The sequence below is a fragment of the Saimiri boliviensis genome, chromosome 15 (assembly GCF_048565385.1).
Source record: "Saimiri boliviensis isolate mSaiBol1 chromosome 15, mSaiBol1.pri, whole genome shotgun sequence".
Taxonomy (NCBI): domain Eukaryota; kingdom Metazoa; phylum Chordata; class Mammalia; order Primates; family Cebidae; genus Saimiri; species Saimiri boliviensis.
Window position 1 is genome coordinate 25,641,127 of NC_133463.1, and position 17,681 is coordinate 25,658,807.

Consider the following 17,681-nt stretch of genomic DNA (forward strand, 5'->3'; position numbering starts at 1 on the left):
GGATGACCCATGTCATGGTTGTCCCTAGATGTCCCAGAGATGAGTTCACCAAAATCTCACTGATGTATGTGAAGTTCATACATGATTTTAAAGGTCTAAAGTTGCCAGGGACTGTGATATCTTATAAGAAATACCAGGCTATTGTGCCCACTTGACATGTTTTTGCTCAGTAGATCTGTGCTTCTTTCAGATGGGTATATGAATCTGCTGGCACACAAGTCTGCCCAGAGCATCTTTATGGAGCTCCAGTTCTTACTGAAGAGTTGTAGAGGAAGTTTTGAATTGGAGATCTCTTAAAAGGTTTTATAAGTGAATCTTGTCTTTCAATGATCACTGATGTCATGATTCTTTCAGAGATGCTGAAGAACATAAATGTTTATGAGTAGCAAGTGGTATCAGAGGTATTAAAACGTGGCACACAAATGCAGCAAGAATTATAATGCTACCACACTGATCCAAATGGTTAATGTCACTCCACTGGAACTCCCAGTTTCTCTGGAAGTCCTTGGAATGAGCATAGCTATTTAACAATAAAATAATTTCTTTTCATTTTCCACAGCAAATCTTTGAAAAAAATCTTTATATTTCCATTGCCAGATTGAATTTATGCCTCAATAATGGTAGGCTATAAATTTGTTTATAAATTTCCAAGTATCCAATAATACTCAGGCCCACTTTGCCACAGTGAGTTTTTCACAATAAAAAATTGTAATTAAAAATTCTTAAGAACTAGAAACAGGGGCTTCTGGTTCAAAACGGAAAATGTGACAAAAGTATGAAAAACAGCATGATTATCTGTCTTACGGTGATTTTAAAAAATCATTTGTATGAGAACTGGTAGGCTCCAAATAAGGTCTGTGTCTAATTCATTGCGTTGTGGCAATTTCTTGGTTTTGAAAATGTACTATAGTTATATAAGACATCACCACTGGAAGAAGCTGAGTTATGGGTACATGCAATCTCTCTGTACCATTCTTACAACTTCTTGTGAGTCTATCATTATTACACTTAAAAAATTTTTTTTTAAACACTGACACAAAAGCACCGTTTTATGCTGCTCTGGGCCTCTCCCTCAATAGAGAGACCCTGGACAGGACGGTACTGGGGACACCAAAGTGGCAGGGACTGACGGCGCACCAGTCCTAGATATGGCCCTGAGGATAAGCAGGGCTGGCGATGGCAATGCCTGCTCCTTAACAGCTTTGCCTAATGCACAGGCCCTGGCTCCCCAGGCTCTGGGTGCTTGACCTTTAGCTACATTAAAGCAAGACAGATCCTGATGGCAGTGTGGGACTCATAGCTGGGACCATGTTCTAAGGTGGCCTGAGGCCACATATTAGGTAAGAGTACATGTGACCCAAGGGAACCTACTGGACCACACGACCACCATGGTCACATCCCCAAAGGTCAGGGGCAGATGGAATGCATCCGTGGCATGATCTTTAGGTACTAGACTGATGTGAACTACAGAAATCCCCCTTGCTGCTGCCCTGCTGTTGGGATCAATGGAACAGGTAGTAATTGTATGTGACTCCACCTCCTCTTTTTCACACAGCTCACTGCCAATCTGGTCTTCCAGCTGAGGCTGCCCTCAGACCCTTAGTTCTGCCTAATTTTTAAGTCAAATAAACATTACTTGTGAAACCAAAAATCAACAATGCAAAATTTAAAATAAACTCTCGTGAAAAATGAAAAAAGAGAAAATGTTAGCTAAGAGCAAAACAATGAAAAAAATAAAAAAGGTAAAGAATTTGCTAGAGTTTTCTTCTTAAGATCAGTTTTAGAATCACCTTGGAAGATAAAGTCAGAAAAAGAGACATTAAAAAAAGTCATTATTGAACAGATCAACAAAATGATATGTTTTAATGTGCTCAAAAAGCATAACTTGAACAGTGGGGAAGATTAACCTTGCTCTTACCCTTAGAGTTAAACAGAAGCATTGATTTTGTTAACTTGTGCATTTTATTGGTCCTTTTTTTTTTTTTTTTGCCACGTTTAACATAATGATATATACGAAGGGTTCTTAATTTGGTGACCATTCAGGAATAAAATTACTGACAAAGAACTTTTCAGGAAGATATTTGTCTTTTGGTGAACAAAGTACCAATAGGAAAATGCACTTAGTTCAGTCTTGCCCCCAAAAAAGGCCGAAGCCCACTCCATGACACAGCACCCAGCACACCTCCAAGAGGACTAAGGAGGAATACAAAATACTAAATGACACATATTCCTAAAACACTAAAAACAAACAGAAGTAACAACAATAAAGGTTTTTAAAAAATGTTTTAAAGATCAATTTATGATGAACTGGGAAATGCCTCTGGAAAGCTGGTGTACCTCAGTCAAAGAAAAGTGCTAGTCAGAGTTTTCAAATCCATGGCTGTTATTTTTTCTTTTAAAAGAGGAAAATCAAAAGTATGTAATAATAAAGAATATAAACCTGGGTATAATGAACAAATTCATCATTTATCTTTTTTTTTTTTAACCTTACACAAATGCAGTAACTTACACTTTTGTCAGAAATGTTCTTTAACAAGAAGATTCTGGAGCCCAAAATGAGCCATGTAAATCAAAGAACAGTCTGGCACATGGATTTTTAATAGTAATCCAGGGGACCCTTAAATAATCTGAAATAGGTTGACTTCACAACAAGGGCAGTGCACAATGTATATGACTCAGTGTAGTGCAGGGAAGTGATTGGGGAGTTCAGGAATTCCCCAGAAGTGCATTCACCAATCATCTTAGTAATAAGGAAGATTTCGCTTAGTTGGCTTATTTAGAAGAATTCTTTTTCAAGGCTCAGTTTTTCAATAAAGATACAACTGTGACTATTTCTACCAAGTAAGACAAAACAGTTGCAGTGAAAATGATGTTTGAGAGTAGCCTGTGAGGATAATGAGTCCTCTTTAATTTTTAGTTTAAGTGGGGTTAAAATGTTGCTCGTAAAACAAAGATCATTCTCCTTGGTTATGTTTCTTCACAGAAAAACTCCATTAGTTATGATTTCCCCTGAGACAGAAAAACTCCAAAAAATGAATTATAGAAGTCTGACATACGACACAAACGACCTGATCTCTCAGCAGGAAGAAACACATACTGAAATGTCCACCACAGCAGCTTCCAAACACTGCACCACAGTACTTCTCTGCCAGGATACCTATCGCTTCCTAGTCAATACCTGCAAAGAGCTTACGATACAATAACAATGCAATAACAATAATAATTCTAGCTAAAACTCATAGAGTTCTTACTAGATATCAGGCTTGTTCCAAATATTTTGCATATATTAGTTTAGTAATCCTCACAATGACCCCCAGGAAGTAGAGACTACAAATATCCCTATTTTACACTTGCAGGCCCTGAGACACAGGTGATATGACTGGCTTAAAGTCACAGCCAGTAAGTGGCAGGTGTTGGGGCCAATATCCAGGCATCTGGCTACAGACAGCACATATAACCACCTTTCAGTAGTGAAACAAACAACAAACCAAGAACTACTGTTCTTTATATCTACACATTTAAGAAGCTCTGGGCATATGAATTCTTGAAATATTCTAACACCATGATACAGACAAGAAACTGTCAAGATAATTGATCTTCATTTCTTCATTTCAAACCTATTTTCTAAGCTCAATGAACCTCAGTCTCCCTCTCAAAGTAAGAGAAAATATGAAGGCCAGTACGGTGGCTTACCCCTATAATCCCAACACATTGGGAGGCCAAGGCAGGAGGATCACTTGAGGCCATGAATTCAAAACCAGCCTGGGCTATAAAGCAAGACGCTGTGTCCACAAAAAACTGAAACGTTAGCTGGGCATGGTGGCATGTGCCTATAGTACCAACTACTCAGGAGGCTGAGGCAGGAGGATCCTTTGAGCAGAGGAGTCCAAGGCTGCAGTGAGCTACAACGTCATCTCTGTAGTCCAGCCTGGACACACTGTCTCTTTAAAAAAGATAGACAGACAGATATTCTCATTGTGAAACCACCCACAAGAAAAATTTAAAAATAAGGTACTTGGCCATTTTCATAATTCTGTTTGTGGAAAGCAAGTAACTTCAAATACTAGGTTCACATAAAAGAAAGACTTAAGCACAGCCTTAGAATGAAAGAACTTAACCTACAAAACACTTTCTTGTAATTCTCCTTATATGATCGAATTATGATTTAACAATTTACTACCAATTAGTCTATATCTTATGCAGAAACTTACGGAAGACTCCACAATATTATGAACAAAAACTAACTGGAACTGTATAAGTATTAAGTACTGGGCTGGGTGCAGTGGCTCACACCTATAATCAGTACTTTGGAAAGCTACGACAGAAGGGCTGCTTGAGCTCAGAAGTTTGAGACCAGCCTGGGCAACACAGCAAGACTCCCATCTCAAAACAGTATTTTTTAAAATTAAAAAATTAAATACTAAGTACTTACTCAATTTTTAAATTTCCTTATAAAAATAACAAATTCACTTTTTAGAACCAGGAAACAAGCAGCATGGCAAAAAAAAAAAAAAATTTAGACAAAACACACCTTATTCCAGCCAAATATACAAACAAAAAAACCCTGTTCTCCCACTTTAATCTATGTACCAAAGACAGAGAGGGGACTTTCACCTTTGCAAAAATGTAACAAGGCTCCCTAACTTCCCTGATTTGATAGTGTCAGAAAAAACTGAGTAGGTACCTGGGACTTTCATCCTAGCCCCGTGGTGTCAGTGAAGACCATGTAGGGACACTAAACTTCTACCCCTACCTAGCAATAACAGCATGCCCCTTCCCTTCCTTGCTGGAGTGGTGTCAGAAGAGAAATAAAGGAGAATCAGAACTAGTGGGAACAAGGTCACCTGACTATGGTGTCAGTGGAGACATGTGGAGACCAGAATTCCCACCTGATCCAGGGTTGGCGGTAGGGGAGAGGGTATGGCTATAACACAGCAGCATGAGGGTGACAGAACTGTTCTGTATCATATTTATATTAATACCTTAGTTTTGATATTGTACTATAATTCTGTGAGATGTTACCAGAGATAAACAAGGCAAAGGGTCAACAGGATCTCCTTGTATTAATTCTTACAACTGCATGTGCATCTACGATTTTCTCAAAATAAAAAGTTTTATTAATTATTTTAAAATTTATTGCAGCGACAGGATCTTGCTATGTTGCCCAGGCTGGTCTTAAGCTCCTGGGCTCCCACTTCAGCCTCCCAAAGCACTGGGATTACAGGCGTCAGCTTACCATGCCTGGCCATCAAAATAAAAAGTTTAATAAAAAAGAAGTCTTGGGTGACACCAGCAAGATGGTAGAACAAGAAGTCTCAGCCCTTATTCCCTTACTCATACACTGATTTAACAATGATATATAGTCCAAAATACCTTTCTGAGAATTCCAGAATCCAGTTAGGAAGTTGTAGTACCCCAGATGAGCACAAAGCCAAGAACGGCCACACTGAAACATGTAAAAACAATTTCATTTTACCCACACCAGCCCCCTAAGTCAGCATAGTTTAGTGCCAGGAGAGAACATTCCAGATCACAACTTCTCCCTTGGGGTGAAGATGAATGGAATGTGCATACAACATTTTAGGCTTTCCAAGGGCTTCCTAAGGGACTAATTTTTGTCTTGCTTCACTTGGAGTGCCAACGGAACCAGCATATTTTGGACACCTGGAATATTTAGTTTTCCCAGCACCATTTGTTGAAAATGTGGTATACAGCATGGAAGACTATGCAGCCATAAAAAAGAATGAGATCATGTCCTTTGCAGGGACATGGACGGAGCTGGAGGCCATTATCCTTGGCAAACTAACACAGGAACAGAAAATGAAATCCTGTATGTTCTCACTTATAACTAGGAGCTAAATGATGAGAACACATGAACACATGAGGGGAACACCACACACTGGAGACTACTGAAGGGCAGATGGTAGAAGAAAGGAAAGGATCAGGAAAAATACCTAATGGGTACTAGGCTTCATAACTGGCTGATGAAATAATCTGTATAACAAACCCCCATGACACAAGTTTACCTATATGACAAACCTGCCTTTGTACCCTTGGAATTAAAATACGAAAGTTAAAAAAAACAAAAGAAAATATACTCAGTGGGTCCTCAAAAAATGTTGTTTTGCTCAACATCATTTTGTTATAATATTGAAGAGAAAAAAAAAAATCAAATCCCACCTGGGGCCATGGTCTATGTGGAGTTAGCATGTTCTGCCCATATCTGCATAGGTTTTCTCCAGGTCCTTCAGTTTCAGCCCACATTTCAAATATATATTTATTAGGTTCACTGGCAGGTCTAAGTTGTCCCAATATGAGTGTCCCAGTGTGAGTGTCATGCTGTGTGTGTGTACACCCACACACACGTGACCTGAAATGGAATGGCATCCTGTCCAGAGTTGGTTCTTGCCTTTGCTCCCTAAGCTGCTAGGATAGGTTCTGACCAACCTCAATCCTGAAATGGAATTAAGTGGATTAGAAAATGACTGAATGAATGAATATAAGTTAATGTAAAATTAAAATCTGTAAAATGCATGACAATCATCTAACATGGTTTGGCCCTGTATCTGCACCCAAATCTCATGTAGAATTGGAATCCTCAGTGTTACTGAGGAGGGGTCTGGTGGGAGGTGATTGAATCACGGGGGCAGACATTCCCCTTACTGTTCTCCTAATAGAGTTTTCACAAGATCTGCCTGTTTGCAAGTGTGTAGCACCTCCCCTGCTCTCTTTCTCGCTTGCTCTCTCTCTTGCTGGCCATGTGAAAACATGCTTGCTTCCCCTTCAACATCCACCATGACTGTAAGCTTCCTGAGGCCTCCCCAGAAGCAAAATCCTGAACAGCCTGAAGACCCATAAACCAATCGAACCTCTTTTCTTTATAAATTGCCATCTCAGGTATGTCTTTATAGCAGTGTGAGAACAGACTAAGACATTACACAAATACACAACAATAAACAATGCAGTACGAAAGAGTTCAGTGAAGTTACCATATTTGTTATTGTTTTTGAATTGTGTGGTGGTAGGAAGTACTCCTTACAATTTTCACTTTGCAAACATTCTTTGATTTAACCCACCACCACTATGACTGCTATCACTCACCACACATTGAGTAAACAATTATCTTGTTTGTATTAATCTTTCTTACTATTGTATGTGTAAGCTTATATTTATTTCAATATTTAATATTACAATTTGGGTCTTTATTGAGAAGTCTGGTGATGTTTCTGTAAACACAAATATGTTGTAAGAACTTAACTCGTTTGTATCAATCAGCCCATGGTAAAACTGATTTTGTTATGTGTCATTTCACTTAAAACAGTGGTTTCCAAGAACCCAACAAGAATGTTAAGAACTTAGTGTAATTAATTTTTTTAAATGGTAAAGCAAAAAGAAGCATAATGCTCTGTATTAACACAAAATGAAATAAAGTAAAAACAACAATAGTACATTGGTAAATGCACCAGGCTGGAGCCCAGCTATCTGGGTTTGAGCTGAGGAAGCAGATATTCTCTTTATCATGCTTTCTTCATCTGTAAAATGAATTAGTCTTAAGGAACCTGAAAATCTCTTTCAGCTCTAATAATCTATGAATCATCTTAACACAAACCAGAAAGCTTAGAATAAAAGAATACAATTGAATAACATCACCCAAAAAGTCTGTTGAGTGTTTTTAAAATTTGACTACTGCTAAAGTTTTTTAAATCTTAAGAAAAATCAAGTAATGCAGATGGCTATGTCACTGATGTAATAATAGTTAAAACAAACATTTCACATAGTTTCTCAGCCATTTAGTGTTTTTACATGATCCACCCAAATATGAATCTGGTATCTGAAACAATAATTTGAACATTTTCCACGTAATAAAAGATCCTAAACATTTTATAAAAAAAGATTCTAGTATATGATACATAAAACATTCTTTCAAAAAATGCATACCTTAGTGGAATTTCTTAAAAACACTGTTCTCTTTTTTTTCCCTTTTCAGCAAGTGATATATATAGAAATAAAGGTGCTGCCTAGTGGCAACTGCAGAGACCCTGGAGTCAGAAGACATGAGTTCAAGTCTATATTTAACTAATGAGTGTCTTTAGATCCGTTATAAAATTAACTGTGCCTCATTTTTCCTGTTTGTAAAATGTGAGGCTGGACATTCTCCAACCTTTTCACACTTAGGACTCCTTATGTTGTTTTTCTTCTATGTAAACCATGCTTAAAGGATCTGTCTTTCTGACAGACTGCATTTATTAAGGCATAAAAAATAATCTTTCAAAGACTGCCAACCTGAGATTCAGAACATCTCGAGGTCTGAATTCAAATAAAATTCTAACCCAAAGCAAAGCAATCTACTAAGAATAACTGTATTATTTCCATTAGTTGCTGAAATACTAATTATGACAACCATTATTATTATTATATTGAGTCCAGCAATACCACTCTGAGAATCTCAGGTCTAGATGATAATTCTAAATTCCTAGAATTCTAATTGTTATATGTTATAAACTACTTAAAAGATCATTAATACAGTGGGGAAAAAAGTGAAAACGTTAATTCTTTCATTTGTTCAAATACTGAGCACCAACAATGCCAGATACTACGCTGTATGAGTAAGAAAACTGATGATTTTTTTTTCTAAATAACACTTGCTTCATTCTTTCTGGGTTTTCCTCTTTTTTTTTTTTTTTTTTTTTTTTTTTTGAGATGAAGTCTTACTCAGTCACCCAGGCTGGAGTGCAACGGCACAATCTCTGCTCACTGCAACCGCTACCTCCCAGGTTCAAGTGATTCTCCTGCCCCAGCTTCCTGGGTAGCTGGGATTACAGGTGTGTGCTACACCACGCCTGGCAAATTTTTGTATTTTTAGTAGAGATGGTTTTTCACCATGTTAGCCAGGCTGGTCTCAAACTCCTGACCACAACTGATCTGCCCGCCTCAGCCCCCAAGTGCTGGGCTTACACGGCATCCCTCCTTTTCTTATTTGCTGGGGGCTGTGGGAGGATGGTTGGGTGAGTGGATGAGAGGGATGGTGGTGTTTATCTCATATATAGACTTGTCTTTGAAAAAGCAATTTCACCTTTAAAAACTACTGAAATCACCAATAATACCAAAAAAGGTACAATATAGTCAATAAATACTTTCTAAGGAAATAAAAGAATGAATGATGCATTAACAATATACAAAGAAGTTTTAGGGAGACTATCTGCACTGCTTTCCTGAACCTTAATAGCTTTTAACCTTACAGTTAGTTCCCCGTTGCTTCTTTTAGTGCTTCATAATTGATGCTTTGACTACTCTCACACCTTTTATTTATGCTGCAAAGGAGATTTTTTGTCTTTTCAATTACTTGTACTCCACATGGCATGTGCAAGATTACAGACCGAGCAATTCTTTATTCACATCTGTTTAAACACACATTGCTTTAAACTGACTTATGTTAAAACACAAGAAAGACTCAATGATTCAGCTGGGTGCAGTGGTTCATACCTGTAATCTTAATACTTTGGGAAGCCAAGGCAGAATGGCTTGAGGCCAGGAGTATGAAACAAGCCTGGGCAACTCCACAAGACCTTGTCTCTAGCAGGGGTGGGTGGGGGGAAAGCTGGGTGTGTTGGCATGTGCCTTTAGAACTAGTTACTAGAAAGGCTGAGGCAGGAGGATCCCTTTAGCCCAGGAGTTTGAGTCTGCAGTGAGCTATGATCATGCCACTGCGCAACTGACAGAGCTCCGTAACAGAGAAGACAACCCTGTCTCTCTCTCACACACACACACACACACACACACACACACACACACACACACACAAGACAATGATTAAAACTGGCACATGAATAGTTAGATGAACAGAGGAGAATAGAAAGTCTGGAATAAAGCCAAATTCATACAGAATTTTAGTATATGGTAATACTGAAATCTCAATGCAGTGCGGAGTAAAGATGGGTCCATACTTTCAGTATAAATCACAGATGGATCAAGACTTCAAGATTTCAAAAAATGCAACTATAAAAGTTCCAGAAGATAACTTAAAAGAAATGTTTTTAATTTCAGAACCGGGACGGTATTTTTAATCAATCATACCCAAATTACAAATGCCAGAAAAGACGGTTTCAACATGTCATTCAAATATATTAAAAAGAAAAACCAAACTTTAAAAGAAAATTCCATCATAAACAAAGAAAACAGAAAAGTATTTTTACATCATAAAGGCACACAAATGCACATACATAGTCCTACCCAGTTAAAAAAAAAAAAGAAAAAAAAAAAGGAAAAAAAGACTAATCAGCTTAATTTCCAAATGGACAATAGAGATGGTTATGCCATTCACAGAAAAAGTATAAAAATAGCTCATAGATATACCAAATGTATACTTAGTCTCATTCTTAGGAGAAATGCAAAATAAAACTATACTGAATACCATATTTCAACTATCAGATTGGCAAAGATTCACAAATTTGATAGCACACTGTTACTGAAGCTGTAGGAAAACAGGAAATCTCATATATTGATGGTGGAGATGTAAACTGGTGTCTATTGAGAGTACTCTGGCAACATCTATCAAAATTGAAAGTATACATTTGTAGAAATTTATCCAACAAATATGCTACTACATATGTAAAATTACTTATGTATGACATTTTTACATGGCAAGATTACTTATAATAGAAAAATACTATAAAGAATCTAAATATCCATCAATGAAAAACTGATTACATAATAATAAAGTCCTATACATATCAATAGAAAAGGATCTTGAGGAAATATTAAGTTAAAAAAAAAAAAGGAGAACACAGCATGTCTGAAAGGCTAGGGGATAGAATAATATAGATTTGAATTTGTGTATATATATATATATGTGTGTGTGTGTGTGTGTGTGTGTGTGTATATGTATATAATTTATATACATATATAAATAGGGCGGTGGGTTCACGGGTGTTTATTATCTTGCTTTGTAACATATAAATGTTAAATATGTAATGCATCAAATATTGCCTATTTTTCTTTATAAATAACAGGAGTTAATATTTCTTCACAAATTGTAATACACTTTGAGATTTTATAAAACTCCATCTTTCTAGACAAACTGAATGAGTAATTAGGAACATTATTTTCTCCTTATGCTTATTGTACAGTTTCTTTTGTAACACAGAAAAGCAATTAAGTAGTTCTTAATACTTCAACTTTCAATTCTGCATGATATTTATCTGTTTATCATTATAATCTGCTCCTAGTTTTGAAAATACTAATTTTAAACACCTTTTGATCCTATAGACCTCTGAGCATACACAGCTCATATTAGAAATATCCAGCATACATTTCAGAAATTAAAATTTCATTCAGAATTTAGAAAACTATGTTTCCTCTTCTTTACTTTCAGAAAAGATTCCTGAAGACTTCAGTACACAGATCATTCTGCTTCTCTAGCTGTTTAAATATAATACTTATGTTTAAATTCAGCCAGAATGCATATTTCAGGCCAAAGTTTGCATATGTCAGTGTTTTAAATATTCTTGATTTTTTCCTGATTATAAAACCAGTATATGTTCATTACGAAAAACGAGTCTATTTTTAGTTAAGCTCTAGAAAGAAACTGGCCTAAGTTCTGTATACTTAGGGCTGATTCCCTTCAGAAAGGCAGTAAGTCAGAGTCCTGACAGCAGCATGTAACAGCATGTTTCCCCAACAATTGGAAGTACCACTTTTAAATCCCTGACAATTTGCACGCATCCGAAATTTTATAATATTTATTTTTAATCTGCACTTTCCTGATTGCTGAACAGTTTTGCATGATTTTTTGTCTGCTCTTTTTAACTGTCTTAAGACCTTTGGCTATTGAGGTGTTTGCCTTTTTTTAAAAAAAAACCTGACTTTTATGTGTTCTTTGCATATGTTCAATCTGTTGCTCTGCTGCAATTTATGCTGCTCGTCATTTGCCTTTTTATTTTCTTATGCTGCTCCCTGAACTTGTTTTTAGCATTTATGTACATAAATCTATCTTTTTTACTGTATGGTTTTATCCTTTGCCCTTTTGCTTAAAAACACCACCATACTGCAATAAATAAATGTATCCTAAAAATGCTCATATTATTTCCATTTTAAAAAAAAAACATACATCTCTTCACATGTAAAAATGACTCAAGCAAGTTTTTAAAATCATTACAATTTAAATTCATTATATCTTTCCTGAGAATATTTCAGAAAAACATGTTATCTGTGCTAATCTGATTAAAAACTTACTTTCTAATTTCAGATTCTTTTTCCTTTTAATCAATGGATATTTAAAGACAGACTCAACTGGTATGACTAAAACAGAGGCAAGCTTAACACTACCTCTTATCTTCCTTCCTAGATTCAGTAGGCAAGAAAGGAGAATTTTTGTCAAAGTAAAGTTTTAAAGCTTTTTTTACAGCTTCTCACCACTCAAGTAAGTCTAATATACGGTCATCATGTAAAGGAAGGATAATGCCATTCTGAAATATTTGGATCTTTCCTCCTGTATTCAGGGCAGGAGGAGCAATTCCACCTGCAGTGGAATGTGTATGTTCCCATTGCTCCCAATTGCTCTAGATAGCCCTTTGTTTACAGGATCGTTGAAAGTAACCAGGTATTCAGGGACTGGGTTGTCCAGCACAAGTAACTCACCAATCTTTCTAAATAAGATCACTACAAGCTTGCTACATTCTTACATTTCTAACACAATATTTATGTCTAAAAATATATAAGTTGGATCACTCAGCTTTGTATTTAAATCCAATTAGCTCCAACTGTTTTAATGGTCTCACTACGAAGTGGTTTCTGCTATGGGAATCCCAAAAGGAATTTGTTCAAGGAACTCTCTCAAAACACTATTAAAGAAAGTACATATTAATCTATTATCTCAAAAGTACAACACTTACACAACTATCTCTCCCCCACCCCCAACAAAACTAGGAAAAAAGAAAACACTAGAGGTTCTAAATATAGTACACAGCATTTGGGAAACCAGCGGGCTATCTACCCAATGTCGTATCACTGGGACAATGTAGTCTCCTGGTTTCAGGATGGGCGGTGTTTAATAATACATGCATATGAAACAAAAGTGACAAAAATTTTGGTCAGTCAACTAAGATCCCAAAGAGGTCAACGAAAATGCTACTACAACCACAAGTATTTGTCTTTGGTCATCTCTAATGAACCTAGAAGTGCCAGCATATTTCACAGGGGCTAAATAAAACTTTTTAAAGGTTAACAGAAAAATATTTATGTGAAAAATGCCTCTGAATAATCTTTTAGTGGGTGGATTCGGCACATACCAGTGAATACCTTTGAGCTTAGTCCAATCTTGAATTAAGCTACAGTTCACCTTTAAGAAACAATGAACCTGTTTTTAAGTAAAAGCCTGTATTAATAAGAAACATGTAATGTGAATACAAAAAGAGATATTATCAGCTGAACTGTATCTAAATATTTTACAAAGTTTTCCAAGAGCCATCAGATCTTTAAAACTCATGATCTTTTGTCAAAAAAAAAAAAGTGTTAGTCATTCATCTGTAAAAATCTAGTTTTTTATGTGTACACCAAGCATAAAATTGAATTGCCCCGCATTAAACTTAACATAAACCTCACATCACAAAGTTAAGTGTTCTTATACTTCAATATAACTATGACAGTGATTCAAAGGGTAAAAACACACTTGGAATAGTCTACCTTCGGCTGCATTTCAGTACAATGAAGAAAGCCTGTGCAGCACCCAAAAATTAGGTCCATATTTTAAATCTGCAGGCAATCAAGCAAGGAAAACAAATTGAGGAACCAGGCTATGTAATCACAATCACTTGCAAAATCATTTAAACTATTTTCTAGTTGTAATTGTTAGCAGTTTCCTATGACTGTAATCTTTTAAAAAATATCTTCCACTTCAAATATTAAATGCATATGTATATTAATGTTTTTTGTCTACTTACAGTTAGGTGCTAGCTATGCCAGATTAAAATTCCTCTTTTTGCCCTTTCCAATTCTGCATTCCCTTCTTTTCATTTTTGCACATTATGGTTCCAAGTGAATTACGTATTATTTATCCAAATAATGGGTGGCTAAAAATTTAATCTTTAAAACTACAATTTTTAAGCAATGTAGTTTAACAACAACAAAAAACATAGTGAATAAAGCCATTTCACAATGACAGTGTTTTTCACAAAGTAATATGTTACCTTTTCAGATTTTATTCAAGGATAATAATTTAATAAATGTTATAAAATTAAAGATTCTCAACATTATAAATTAGTATGCGTAACACTTAACAGAGAAAATTGAATAGTAAGAGGTAGAATGAGTTGTTCAAGGTCAGACAGCATGTCAGTGAGGCAACCAGCATGGCAATCTCAAATTCCTGTCTTCCCCCACATGTGCCATCCCACAAGATCCCTGCTCTAACCTTTGCCTGCAAAATGCTAACTCCAGTATTCTTCACAGGACAGAAATCATTTAGAATACAATTTCAAACTTAAGAAACTAAGTAGTAAAGAAGTTAACTTAAATATTACCATGATATATGAATTTAAATCAGTTTTCAGCTAATTGGTTCATCATCTGAATGATCAATTCCTGAGGATAGAACAACTTCTTCCTAATGTAGTATTTAAGTGACATTGAGCTGGCTCAAGGGGACTCAGGCTTCACTTGTGAGAACCAACCCTTGGAGAATGAAATAGCTACTTTTCAGGGTTGGACTGCTCTTATCCTCTATGGCATCCTGAGGAAGGGACAATCCAGTGTTCACTCAAAGAACTCTTAGAGCAGCTTCCTCACCTCCTTACAGCTGGAAAGGGATAACAGAACATTCTTATTTCAAAGGTTTAATCTGAACCATTGTAGACCAGGAATTCTTAAAGCATTAACCGTCTGGTTAAGTTTTAAGCTGGCTTCAAATAGTTTTTTCACTTCTAACTTCATGTCTCAAGGGAACCCGTTATGCATTCTTACACATTTCTGACCACTTAAACTCACTGGCCTCTTTGTGATATTCTTCTCATATTTGCACAAGACAGAAGTATCTCCCACTTTTCATTCCATGAGATATATCCCTTAGCAAGTTAAGAAAAACAAACACATAAAGCTAGTGGCGAAAACATCACTGTTTAATGATAGAGCTTGCAGGTTATCTATAAAGTGATTTCATGTTAAAATTGTCAAGTTAATAACTATCTGACTTCTATATTCAAATACATAATGTTTATATTCTTTCAAAAAAATGTTTAGTGCCAAAATGTAACTATTCAATAATAAGCTATATATTCTTGGATCACCATGTGTATGCACAAAACATCTGATAGACAACAGTATAAGAATGGAATTTCTGGCAAGCCTACATAGAATAATATCATTTTTATAAAAGAAATCGACATTCATTACATACTTACTAAGTAACAGGTACTATGCTAAGTACTTTACATAAAACTGCAATAAATTTCATGTTTATTATGTTCCCTCACCAAGTCATTATAAACTAATATATTCAAACATCAAAGGAACTGAACACAAACTCTAGGAATCCTGAACTGATTCCATTTTTTCCTTGGGCTATGTGCTAAGCCCATCATATTCATCACCCCTATTTATATAGGCCAAGGGCTCAGAGGCACATTAATTTAAATTATTCCCAGAAAGCAAACCCAAAATACCATTACCTCACTGAAATATTCAAGAGGCTAGTTTTGATGATCCAATAATTCAATTCTTATGAGCATATTTTAGTAAGGATTTGTTACTGATTTCATTATACATCAAGAGATGAGCCACTAATATTAAAGAATAAAACCATGGATTATGATAATTTACGAATTTAAGCTTTTTCAGTGTCCAGAAGTTGTAAGGAAGACAGACAGGGTTAGTGACTTCAGTGAAATACATGCTTTTTAGGAGGTGAGGGAGGGTATTAAGGAAAAATGTCTAAACATTTAAGTGTATGTTGGTAAGTCTATCTGTGCCTTAGTTCAAAATATCTTGATCACATACATTTGAAAAAAATCAGTAAAATGATACTGATTTTTAAGTGTTTGAATATGTTAGTGGAACAAAACTGAGCAATTTTATTCTTACATTTCTGACACTCCACTTAGCAACGTTAATAAAATATTAAAATTCTAATGACTCAGCAAAATGCAAAAATGCTTATGGCAATGTTAAGTGAAAATAATAAAAGTTTATGTGTATCATAATTACATATAAATTGTGTGCATATAAAAATAATTGGAACTCTGAAGGATGATCTGATAGCATAATCAGCTTATAAATAATTACTTTTTTATATTTCTTATTCGGATTTTTTTTTTTTTGAGACAGTCTTGCTCTGTCACCCAGGCTAGAGTGCAGTGGCACAATCTCAGCTCACTGCAACCTCCGCCTCCCAGATTCAAGCAATTTTACTGTCTCAGCGTTCCAAACAGCTGGGACTACAGGTGCACACCACCGCGTTCAGCTGGGTTTTGTATTTTTAGTAGAGACAGGGTTTCACCAGATTGGCCATGCTGGTCTCGAACACCTGAGCTCATGATCCACCCACCTCAGCCTCCCAAAGTGCTGGGATTACAGCAACTTTAAAAAATACATGTAATCACTACATGTATTAAATGGAACTTTGTCTGCAATGGCTTAACTATGTTAAGTGTATGCTGATAAGCACATCTGTGCTTTAGTTTTCCAGCGATTCTGTCAGTTCCAAGAAAGCAAACACCAGGACTCCTTTGTACCCTCCACAATACTTAACACAGTCTGTCAGACCCAGACAGACCCAGCTGAGTCACTGTTGAACACCAAGTGCAGAAAACATAAAAATGAGAACTTACTATTATTTGTTGGTTCAGGAAACCCAGCCTTTGGACCACTCCATCCTTTGTTTTCCCCTGTCTGAAAGATTAAATCAATTGTTCAAATCCAGAACAACAGGCTTACTCAAAAAGCAAAGGGTGACTAATCAATTCAGCAAAGGCAAAGTCCTCTCACATGGTTATTCTGCATATTCTCTCCATCTCTGACTCTGGGATGGTGGCTACAAAAGAAACTAACATGAAGAGCATCATTTATTCCTTTTCTGCACCTGAATCTATTTCTTCTATCTTTCTGCTTTTATTTGGGCATATACATTTATAATTTAAGACACAAATAAGCAAATACTCAATATATGTATTATATAGAATATAAGTTCTAGCTGGTGATTAAAAAACATTTTTTTTTTTTTGAGACAGAGTCTCACTCTGTTGCCCAGGCTGGAGTGCAGTGGTGATATCTTGGCTCACTGCAACCTCCACTTCCTGAGTTCAAGCGATTCTCCTGCCTCAGCCTCCCAAGTAGTTGGGACTACAGGTGCATGCCACCATGCCTGGCTAATTTTTTTGTATTTTCTTTTTTTTTATTTTAGTAGAGACAGGGTTTCACTGTGTTAGCCAGGATGGTCTCGATCTCCTGACTTTGTGATCTGCCCACCTAAGCTTCCCAAAGTGCTGGGATTATAGGCCTGAGCCACCACGCCCAGCCCCATGTTCATTTTTTTTCTTTTTTAAAGTTGTTCTTATTGAATTATTTCCTTTTCATTATACATCTTAGGGTGGCAGGGAAAGATATAGTGGCAGACAGCAGAAGCAAAAACAAAAATAAAGAATCCTGAAAAGTAAGATGACAGTATGCTAGAAACGACCAGCAGCTTCATATGA

The 17,681-nt window shown here is 36.1% G+C and overlaps 1 protein-coding gene across 13 annotated transcripts in view; it reads right to left on the reverse strand.

Moving 5' to 3' along the window:
* Positions 1-17,681, reverse strand: part of STAU2 (staufen double-stranded RNA binding protein 2) — a 327,272-nt gene that overhangs the window by 136,767 nt on the left and 172,824 nt on the right. For all 13 annotated transcript variants that reach the window (XM_074386791.1, XM_039464484.2, XM_010330450.2 and 10 more), the window contains one exon: positions 16,818-16,878. In XM_074386791.1, the coding sequence (XP_074242892.1) occupies positions 16,818-16,878 (61 nt within the window). The remainder of the gene's footprint in view (positions 1-16,817; positions 16,879-17,681) is intronic.